Below are 10,462 nucleotides of genomic sequence, written 5' to 3'. Positions count from 1 at the left end.
AAGAGCCCGCCGGACACCCACAGCTGAGAGGTCTGGAATTTAGGGAGGCCATCAAGGCTCAGATTATGGTATAAACTACTTAAATTGACCACAGTGCCCTGGGGAACCCTTAAGTTAAAGAAGTAGCCAGAGGGTAAGCAGCTCACAGATGAGGCCAAAACAAAAGTCCCAGCTGATTTTTAAATCTGAAGACAAGGCCCTGCTATCAGGGCAACAGAAAACGAGGCAATCACGAACGGGTAGTGGAATCGAACAGAAAGGTCCACCAAATTTAAGCAGACATGTTAATTGTAACAGTTACTATGTTGCATAGTAATTATCGTAAACAGTAAGCATTTTACATAAATAGTAGTAATTAGTATAGCACAAGTTTCCCAAACTGCATCCTGTGGAATAGCAGTTCCTGGAGATGTTAATAAATGTTTGGATAAAAAAGGTCTTTGCAGTCAGCTAAGCTTAGGAAATGCTGGTACCCAATTCCTGGTTTACAGTTTTATCTTTTCTTTATGAGGAGGAGGATAGGGAAAAGGCTAAAAGTGTAGGCACTGGGAATGGACAGCCTGGGGTTAAATGCTGCCTGCTGCCAACAAGCTGGGTAATTTTGGGCAAGTTACTGAACTTCTCTTGAAGGTAGTTTCCTCCTCCCCACATGTGCCCCGCCCTCCATTCATTCACGCTGAGGCTGACATCAGAATGCCCTTGGTCTGAGGGGATACTGCAGGCCTTGCCTATTTCTTTGAAATCCCCTGGTTGAGGTTAGGAGATGACAGAGCTGTGGAAAGCAGAAGTGGGAGGGGATGATTTTTCAGGTTTCCCCCATGCTGAACATTAAATAATGATGCTCTAAATCAGAGCAGGCCAGGGCCAGAGCAAATCTGATTTCCTGACCATGGTTTGGGGCCATGAAGGGAAACTGATGGGAATGAATGGAAGCTTCTTAATCCTCATCGTGTGGCCCAAATGTCTGGCTCCCAATAAAGACCCTCACCACCCCTTTAGGGAGATACTTCCTTTATGAATCAGAGGGGTAGAAAAGAGCAGATGTCTCCTTTCCTCTGGAGCTGGGTGGGGTGGAGTGGAAGGCGGGCACTCTCCCAATGTGCACAGGCGTTTACACACACTCCCACAAACAGCCTCTTCAGTCACTAGACGGGCTGCTGTCTACAAGCACCACTTTTCAGCCTAGAAGCCAAGTCCAGGCCTGACCTGTGGGGATCTGGCAAGGGCTCTCCCCTCTCTATTCCTTGTTTCTCTCCTTTATCAGGTGAGAAATATGGATGGGGTGGAGGATTTTAAGGCTCCTCGCAGCTGACATGCTACGGTTTGCACCTCTAGGGGTTTCTATTCATTCCCCCTCCGGCCCTGTCTAACTAGACAGGTAGGGGCCTACTGACCGACCAGAAGCGGCTCACTCTCATCTCTATTCCTGGGGCCTGCGTACCAAAGACAAACCTCCCTTCTCACAGCTGTGCTTAGGGTTTGGCTTCATTGCTGGTCAAGACAAATAGCAGCTGCGACCCCAGCTGGGGGATTAGGTCCCGTGGCCTTGAGACTCCAGAACAAAGGCTGAGATGGACGGAGAAGGGGCCTTCCCCGAATGTGAGGGTTTAGGAGGGAAGCCCTGGGGCTGTTTACAGCTTTACTTCTCCGTAGGGGCTGGCTGCTCCTCTCCTTCCTGCAGTTTTGGGGGGAAGGGGGGGGTCCTGTCTTTTCCTGAGGCTGATGACTTCACCTCCTTCCCCTTCCTAAGGTTAGGATCTCTACCCCTTCCCCATCTGCTCCCAGGATCTGAAATCTCCATCCCCCTCTCTTCCTTTATTCTTCTTCGGATTAGGGTCTTTACGCCCCTCCCTCTCTTTCCCCCTCTCTGAGCCTCTCCTCTTTATTCCTTTTTAGGCTTGGCCTCTCCAGCCCTGGTTGGAGGGGTCTGTATTCTTCCTTTTTCTCTTCTTAAGGCCATGTCTCCCTCCCCCCAAACCCTTTCCCGCTCCCCCTCCCCACCCCCTCCCTCCGCCCCGAGGCATTGTGGGAGGAAACAAGATGTGGGGCGAGAGCGGCGCGGGGAGAAGCCCGCAGTGCGGGGCCGGGCGGGCGCAGCCAATAGGGAGTGCAGACGGCGGCGCGCGCGGCGGGGGGGCGGGGGGCGGGGCGCTATTTCAGTGGGGGCCGCGCGTCCACCGGACTCAGCGGCAGAGCGGAGCGGAGCTGCGAGGCGCCAGCGAGGAGCAGGCAGGCGGGCCGGCCGGCGGGCGCGAGGCGGAGCGCAGGCAGCCGGGGAAGCTCGAGGGCGGACAGCGGCGGCGCGAGCACTCGGCCTGGGCCTGCGGGAGCCGGAGACCGCGGCGGCGGCGGCGGCTGCTGCCGGAGGAGCCGAGGGGACACCGCCCTGTCCGTGCCCTGCCTCAGGCCATCGCTGCTCTCCCGGGGCCCAGCGCGGAATCGCCTCCGTGAAGGTGAGTGGTGGGTGGGGGTGGCGGCCCGACGCGCCGGGCCCCTGCGACCTCTTTGCCCCACGCAGGCCCCGGAGCGGGGCTGGCCTCGGCTTGACGCCCCCGGCTCCCCTCTTGCCCAGGATGCGCCACCCGGTGCCCTCGCGACCCTCGGGGTGCGGCCGGGGCCCGGGCTGCGGAGGCGCTGTCCCCCCGCCCCCCGGGATCTGCCTGCGCGTTGGGGCCGAGGGAGAGCGGTGGAGCGGGCTCGGGCGTGACGCGGCTCCTCCCGCCGCCACCCTTTGGGGCGTCCTTCCTGCAGCGAGGACGCCCAGTCACTCCGGCGCTGCTCCAGGCCGGGCGGGGGAGGGCGGCTGGCCGGCCGGGTTGGGGGGGTGGGTAGGATGCTTTCTCATGGCCCAGGTGCCGGCCTCCGGGGCCGCAGTCCTCTGGAGGATGGGGTGATGGCGGGAGAAGGCCCCTGGGGGTTCCGGAGGGAGGAAATGCAAGCGTTTGTGCGTGTTGGGGTCTCGGGGGTTAGGCCGTGTCGTTCGGAGGCTTGGCCTTTTTTTCCCGCAAGACCGGGGATAGAGGAGGGGTAGCTGTCCTGGAGTGCCCTCTTCACTTTTCAGAGGAGCCCCTGGCTCGTGACTGAGGCAGCTGGCCCGGGGCCCTCGGGTCATCCTTCTGTCTGGAGGCCCAGGTCCCTTGCTTTTTCCCCAGGGGGAGGGGCTAGGGTGGCCCCTCCCTATCCTTTTCACACTGGCACCTTGGACAGGGGAGATTAGGGCTGGGCCTCACCTCTCCGACGCCTGGGGGGCCAGGGGTGAAGAATCGTGGCACTGTAGTCACAAGACCAACGTTACGTAACTGCAGGCCCTCCTGGAGGGTAAAGTGGCTTTTAATTACTGTGACAAAATTGTTCTTTTGGACTTTGGGGATGAGGCAGTGGAGCAGGTGAGCTCGCTGGGAAAAAGGATGCCGATTTCATACTTTAACCAGGCCCCACCCCCACCCCGGGTTTGTAAACAGTGCCCCCTTCTGAGTGGTAACCTGGGATAGGCCACCAGGTGACACTAGTTTTCTTACACATAACGAGCCTTATAATAGCACGTTCTCCCTGCCCTACTGTTGTACCTTTGCACAAACCCATTGAAGTCACCTCATTTATCTTACTTCACCCATTGGTTTTTAAAATGAAGATGTTGATTTGCTCCAGGCCATACAGTTAGGCCTTGAGCAGGGTTCTCCTGACCTTTTCCTCAGCCCCAGGTGGTGCTCATAGACTCTTCTTGAGGCTCCGACTTTTCCTCAAAGGAGTGTGGGAGCAAAGGGTTCTGACGCCCTAACCCTTTGCTCTGCCAGCCTTTGCTGAAGTGGAACCACCCCTGCTTAATTTGACAGTGCCAGACAAAGGTGCCCCCGATGCGGTAAAGGGCTGCCTGGCTAGCAGCTGGCATGCGTGCATTCTTCGCTTCTGGTGCAGGCTGAAGTACTCATGAATTCTGCTTCTCCTTTCAGCCCACAGGCTGGTGTGGACTCAGAGATCAAGGTGGCCTGGAATATACCAGGGATCTCTTCTTGAGCAGGCAGGTCCCTGTGTAACCTTGTATCAGACAGGGCTGGAACAAGAGCATCTTTTATCCACTGAGAAGGCTGCAGATTGGTGTTTTGGGGAGTGGCATGTGGGATGGGGGTGGGTTGTTACTGCTCTGTGTGACGGGATTGTGGTCAAGGACAGAGGATAGGATTTTGCAGCTCATCTCTGTTCCTGCAGAGCACCTCCCATGCTATAGACTGTTAGGCAGGTCCTGGCCAGCCCTCTTTTGAGATTCCTGTCATCCTAGGAAGGGACCATTGCGAGGTCTACCCTGGAACTCTGATTGCTATAGGATGAATGCCATGCCTTAGATAGCGGCATATGAAACAGTACTGTTCAAGTAATGATAATTCACTTTTTGTTGCCTCTGTCACCTCTGGGCCTAGGGGTTGGCAGGTTTTTTTCTGTGAAGGGCCAGATGGTAAATATTTTAGGTTTTACAGTCCACGTAGTCTCGCAGCTACTCAACTCTGCCATTGTAGCATGTTCCTTGTAAAACTATAAAAGCAGGTGATGGGCTGAATTGTTTGCAGATATTCTCATATAACCTTAATCCTTATAACCACCCCTGAGAGAGAGAGCTATCCTTATTGCTAAAATAGAAGTAATCAAATACAGAACGGCTAAATGACTTGTCCAAGACCACAAGAATTCATAGTCAGGACCAGAAGTCAGGCCTACTAACTCCTAGCTCATCTTCTTTCCACTGTCATACCAATGATGTAATGGTCATTAAATCAAGGACTTATTATGTTCAAGTGTTATACCACCTGGTTTACCCTCAGGTTAACTCTGAAATCTCATTTTAAGATAATGGAATGAATGCACAAAGATTAAGTAACTTACCCAAGGGCATAACTAGTAGTTGGTTTATTGTAATATCTTGGCTGTTGGTGCTATTCAAAATATTGGAAATAGATAAGTTTAGAGTTAGAAAAGCCTCATTTTACATATGATAAAAACTGATGGCTTATTATGTCTTTTTGACTATGTACTTTGTGTTTCCCAGACTTGGGAACCATGTCTGCTAAAAATCTTAGGAGCTCCCTCTTTTAATGCCTCATGTCTGTGTTTTCTATTGCCCTCACCTTCTGTACTCCTCTCTCCCAGTGAGGCCCCACACCAAGCTGCTAATGTTCATTGCCCAGAACATGGGTTGCAGCCTTACCTCTCTGCTTCTTCTGCAGTGTCACGATGTCTGACCGGAAGGCAGTGATCAAGAATGCAGACATGTCTGAGGACATGCAACAAGATGCTGTTGACTGCGCCACGCAGGCTATGGAGAAGTACAACATAGAGAAGGACATTGCTGCGTATATCAAGAAGGTGTGCTGGGGAGCTGTGGCTGGTGGCCAGGGGTGGGGATGAGTAGCTGAGATGTGCCTCAGGGACGGCTGGAGCTGGGGACATAGGAAAGTAGGTGTATTCTATGCAAACAAAACCCTAGGAACTTGCAAAGCAGACAAATTAGAGATGAATTAGAGAGTGATTTTTATTTACTAAAGCACTCACCCTAAGAGTTCTTAATAGGAACTCTGCTGGGGTGTTTGTGTTTACAGATAATTGTGTGACTGCAAAGCAATGGGGAGTGAATCTTCAGGACTGAATATCACTATCCCAGTGTGGACCTATTCAAAATGAAGATCAAAGATATTTGAGTAGATAATAGAAGATCATATACAAATTTTCAGGGAGCTGCATCATTTAAAGTGGAATATCCCTATAGTAATCCTCATATAGGAGGTTTCCTTTTCTTTCTCTTAAAAAGTACTTGGGTACTACATCATTCTCTTCTCCCTACCTTCTTAAGGAAAGGGTGGGCTTGAAAATATATACTATACATATATATTTAATAAATGAGCAATATTGGGGCAGTAGGTTTAGTCCCTGAAGACTTTGTGAGTGAATGAGTGAATGGATGTAGTTAACATGGAGAGGAAGCAGCTGAGCTAGAAGTAAGAGATGGTACACAAGGTCCCTGATTTCTAGTCGGGATCCATGTCCATTGGTGACATAGTCCCAGTCTTTGATATTCTCAGCTCTGGTATCCCAAGGATGCCTAAGAACAGTGGTATTCTGGCCCATACAGGTGGTACAGTGTCCTTGAGTTTTACTCTGCTTTCCTACCCAGATGGGTGGGATCAGAAGAGGAAACTGGAGTCCCAAGAGACTTTTTCTATGTGTGGAGCCAAGGGGTGCAGAGCTAGCAAGGCTGTTGGGGGTGCTGCTTCCTTGTTGAGCGATGGCTTTTCTGTCCTGTCCAGGGAGAGAATCTAGAATTATGGACTCTCAGCTAGAAGAATCCTTAGATTATATCTGGTTTAGTTTTCTTGTTTTGCTGATGGGAAAAATAGACCCAGAGAAGTGACTATGGCTTTCCTATGTTAGAGTCGAGTCAGGACTAAAGCTAGGTTTGGTGACCCATGCCCTTTTCAGTGTTCCCTGATACCTTTTGGAGTCATGTGGTATGAGGTCTGTGAGGAGGCTAAACAAGGGGGACAGAGCTCCAGGGTTGGCAGCATTGCTGGGCTCAGAGTAGAGGGCTGCTGCCCTTTCATAGCCATGGCAGGATGTATCTAGAAGTGAGCCATCTGGTTCCTGCTGTGTCCACCAGGTAGCAGGGAGCTGCCTGTCTGATTAGGTTGCAAGGATTTCCTAGGTGGCTTTGATGCTGAACTTGTACCCCTAAGAGAAAGGAGGAAATTGCCTTGGTCTCATGGCTGAGGTCCTTGTGGTGGTGTTTACAGCCCACATAGTGCCTGGCACACTGGCGTGCCTTTAATGTTGACTTACACAGAACTCCTTCTGATGTTTGGTCCCTGTTTTGCTCTAGCATCTTGGTTTTTGGCATTTGGAAGTTCTGGTTTAGTAATGTAGGAGGCAGCACGTGGCCAGTTAGGGAGGCTCGCTCCTCTGTTTTACTCATGCTGTGTGACACTGAGGTGGTCCTTTATTTCACTGGCTTTTTGCAGAAGAATCACATGGTAGGCTATTGAGTAGGACAGCTAGAGGGATGAGAGACGATCGGGTTGTAAAGTGATAGAAATAATAGAGCCTTTGTGGCGTTACATTATTAATGAGGGAATGAGTGTCCTAGCCAGCCTTAGAACCTGAGCTCCTGAGGTCTAGGGAACTAAGACCATGGGCTGGGAGTGGGATAGGGGTGATGACTAAATTAATCAGGCTTATTCTGATTTCTTATCCTCCAGCTGTCCTAATCACCTTTCTTCTTTTTTTAAATTATTCTTTTAGGAATTTGACAAGAAATATAACCCTACCTGGCACTGTATCGTGGGCCGAAATTTTGGCAGCTACGTTACACATGAGACAAAGCACTTCATCTATTTTTACTTGGGTCAAGTTGCAATCCTCCTCTTCAAGTCAGGCTAGGTGGCCGCGGTGAAGGTGTCAGTGGCGGCGGCAGCGATGGCGAGCAGGCGGCGTTGCTGGGACTGTTTTGCACTGGGGCCAGCATCAGGATGTCCTCTCCAATGGCTGTGCTACTGCATGGACTGTATACTCGATTTCATGTGTATGTCGCAGTAAACAAAACCAAACTTCTTTCTGTTTAGTTGCCTGGGGAAGAAGGCTGCTTTATGTTTATTTTTCAAGACTTAAAAAAATTTTTTTGGTTGTATTGCACTAGGAAATCTCTCCCATCCCTCCCTTTTCTCTTTCTCTCCCTATACAAAATAAAAGCCCTCAACAAAGCCTGTAAGACTAGGAGGGCTAGGGGAAAGAAGTAGGTTTCTGGAGGTGGAACTAAAACTGTGCAGCTGCCTCTTCCTGGTGGTGGATGCTGCTTTGGGAGGGCCACAGTGTGGGGGGTTGCAGGGGGACAGTGTTAGGCTTGGCAAGGAGAGAGGGATAGGAAGGAGGGTAGGGGGATTGATCTAGTACCAGGGAGAATATTCCACTGAACTGTGATTCCACGGCTTGGGGCAGAGGATGGGGCGGGGGCTGGATTCTTTAAGGGGCCCTGAGACGTGTTTGTCTGTGGTGTGTGGGAGTAGGGAGCAGACTTGTCTTGCTGTCTTTGTCAGAAGAGTTTCTAAGTAAGGGCTGTGTCTTTGTGGATTACCTTCTTTTATTCTTCCTGCCAGAGCTCGTGCTAGGAGGATGTTGAGGGTAGGATTAGCTTGATTTTTTTTTTCCCCCATTCTTCTCTCCTGTCTGCTCCCTGCTCAGCCCTCGGTTTTCTCATTCCTCTGGAGTTCTCTTAGAGCAGCCCCTGTTAGTTGGCTGGCAAGGGAATTTCTGGTGACTATAGTTCCTTAGTTAGGTCTTAGCAATCAAACCAAATCAATGTCTCCCTTGATTCTCCTGTGTATATGTGTGTGTGTGTGTGTGTGTGTGTGTGTGTGTGTGTATCTTGGTTTGGGGTAGAGGGGAGGGAGGGGCAGGACTGTGGAATCTCTAGTGGGTATGGGTATATATAGGGTGCACAGTTCTAAGTGGGCCTTTATGTTAAAAACCTCTGGGGGTGTCTGTTTTGGGGGTGAAGATGGGTATCACCCCCCTCAGCCATCTGGCCTAGACACTGCTTGCCCTATTGCCGTCTGCTCCCAGGAAAGGTTTAGGAGGATAGTCCAGGAGGAGATGGTCAGGCTGCCATCCACCCTGGAGCTGGGTCTCAGTGGAGAGGGAAAGTGACTTTGTGGATGGTGGCAGCCTCTTGTGGGAGGCAGGGATGGAAGTGATAAAGGCTCTTGAGCTTTGGCAGAACTTTCTAGGAAGTCAGTCTTGCAGTGGTGAAGCCAGGAATCAGGATGGAGTAGGGCCGCTAGTGGGAGGAGATTCCAAGGGGAGTGCTGGGGAAATCTTGTCTGTGGATCAAAACGGGATGGGGTGGGGGGGAGTCATTGCTGATTGAGCTGTTGATTCTTGTAAATTGCATTAAAAACTCTCATGTGTACGGTTGATGCTGTCGGGGGGTTTGGGATCCAGCTCATTTTTTTTTTTTCCAAGTCCATTCTTCGGGTTGGTGGGGAGGCAGGAGAATGCCCCCTCCCCAAGCCTTTAATGTGTGCTGAGCTTTCTTTCTGATGCTGACTGAGGAGGGTGGGGACTGGGATGGTGAGTGAGTTCCCTATATTAAACCCTTTGGTGGGCACAAGATTGAATGCTTGACTTTAGGTTTTATTTTTTTATGAATGTTCAAATCTGTGTTTCCCCTGCCCTCCCAGACTGTGGCCAGTTGGAAATGTCTGGTTTGTGTTCATCTCTTCCTCATTTCTGGAGCAGGGGCTGAGACCCTGCCACATCTCCTGTGCTCTGCATCCACGCCTCTTTTGGACATTAAAGGTCGATTGATGCACTTCTGAGCTGTTTGGGTTTCTTTGGGAGTCAAAGGGATGGCCTGGTGGCAGTGGTGCCACACATGGGTACAGTGGGTATCAAGGGTGGAGTCGGATGGGGGCTGAAGAGATACCGATTGGCCTGAATCAGGTCTTAGTTGTAGGGCCTAGGCTTTGGGCACCTTATGTGGGGGGAAAACGAACCAGCAGCACTCACCTGCAAGATTTCTTGGGTCATTGATGAAGGTGGCCGGGGGAGCTACGTTTTGAGTCTTTGGTATAATAGATGCTGCTTCCCAGTTTCCAGCTTCAGGTCCCAGTTTCTAGCTGCCGTTCTGAACCCAGAGGAGCTTGGCTTCTTAGAACCTTTGACCAAAGTTCCAAGTCCTCCTGTTCCTCGTTCGAGGCTTCCCTGAGACTGAGAGACTGTGTCTATTAGCTAAGTGCTGCTCTAGCCATTCAAATGGAAAAGCTGGGAGTCTTCAGAAAGATAGAAACTCTTGGTGGCACCTGAGTGATTCTGACTCCTGGGTTATCCTGGTTGACCCACTTGGGGCTCCTGCCCCCATATATGTGGAGAAGTCAGCAGTACCAAGACATTTCTGAGAGTACCTGCCCACCCCTGAGCCTAAGCCATTGGTGTTTGGGCTTATGGCTACAATCCTTGTGGAGCGTGTTAGGGAGCAGAGATGCTTTGTACTCAAATCTGTTGTCAGTTACTCACTGGAAAACACTTCTGAGTTTTTATACTTGGGCCTAGGATACTGTTCACATAGGAGAATAAGGGAAATTCTGTTCTTCCATGGCATGTGCATTCCAGTGGGCCGAGCAGTAGACACGTTGAAACGCTCTTGCCAATAGTGACAAGTCCTATCAAGGAAATAAACTGGACAACGAGTTGCTGATGTTGGGTATTGATATGGGTAGTTTGAGTTCCTTCACGTAGACAAGGGTGGGCTCAGTCCTGGGGAGAAGGCTTAGCCTCCAGGGCAGTGGGGTCCTAAGGGAGTAAGACAAGGGACTCTAGAACCTTAATTTCTGTTCTGCCTTTGCTGTTATACATAATGTGATGGAGCTGGAGCCTTGGGGGAGGAGAGTGAGGCCACGGGCCACATTCTGTCTGTGATGGGTGTCTC

At 51.0% G+C, this 10,462-nt stretch overlaps 1 protein-coding gene across 2 annotated transcripts; it reads left to right on the top strand.

Annotated features, from left to right (window-relative positions):
• The first annotated feature begins 2,165 nt into the window (after positions 1-2,165).
• DYNLL2 (dynein light chain LC8-type 2) lies at positions 2,166-9,346 on the top strand. Of its 2 annotated transcripts, XM_074342739.1 has the most exons (4): positions 2,166-2,453; positions 3,951-4,018; positions 5,217-5,355; positions 7,282-9,346. In XM_074342739.1, the coding sequence occupies exons 3-4, from the start codon at positions 5,224-5,226 to the stop codon at positions 7,417-7,419; spliced, it is 270 nt and encodes an 89-aa protein (XP_074198840.1). In that variant the 5' UTR covers positions 2,166-2,453; positions 3,951-4,018; positions 5,217-5,223; the 3' UTR covers positions 7,420-9,346. The 2 variants fall into 2 exon arrangements, with proteins under 2 accessions (XP_074198840.1, XP_074198839.1); XM_074342738.1 differs by lacking the exon at positions 3,951-4,018 and having other exon boundaries at positions 2,310-2,453.
• The last annotated feature ends 1,116 nt before the right edge of the window (positions 9,347-10,462 follow it).

Source organism: Camelus bactrianus, chromosome 16 (assembly GCF_048773025.1).
Source record: "Camelus bactrianus isolate YW-2024 breed Bactrian camel chromosome 16, ASM4877302v1, whole genome shotgun sequence".
In the NCBI taxonomy this organism is placed as follows: Eukaryota; Metazoa; Chordata; class Mammalia; order Artiodactyla; family Camelidae; genus Camelus; species Camelus bactrianus.
This window is presented reverse-complemented; position numbering and strand designations above follow the sequence as displayed.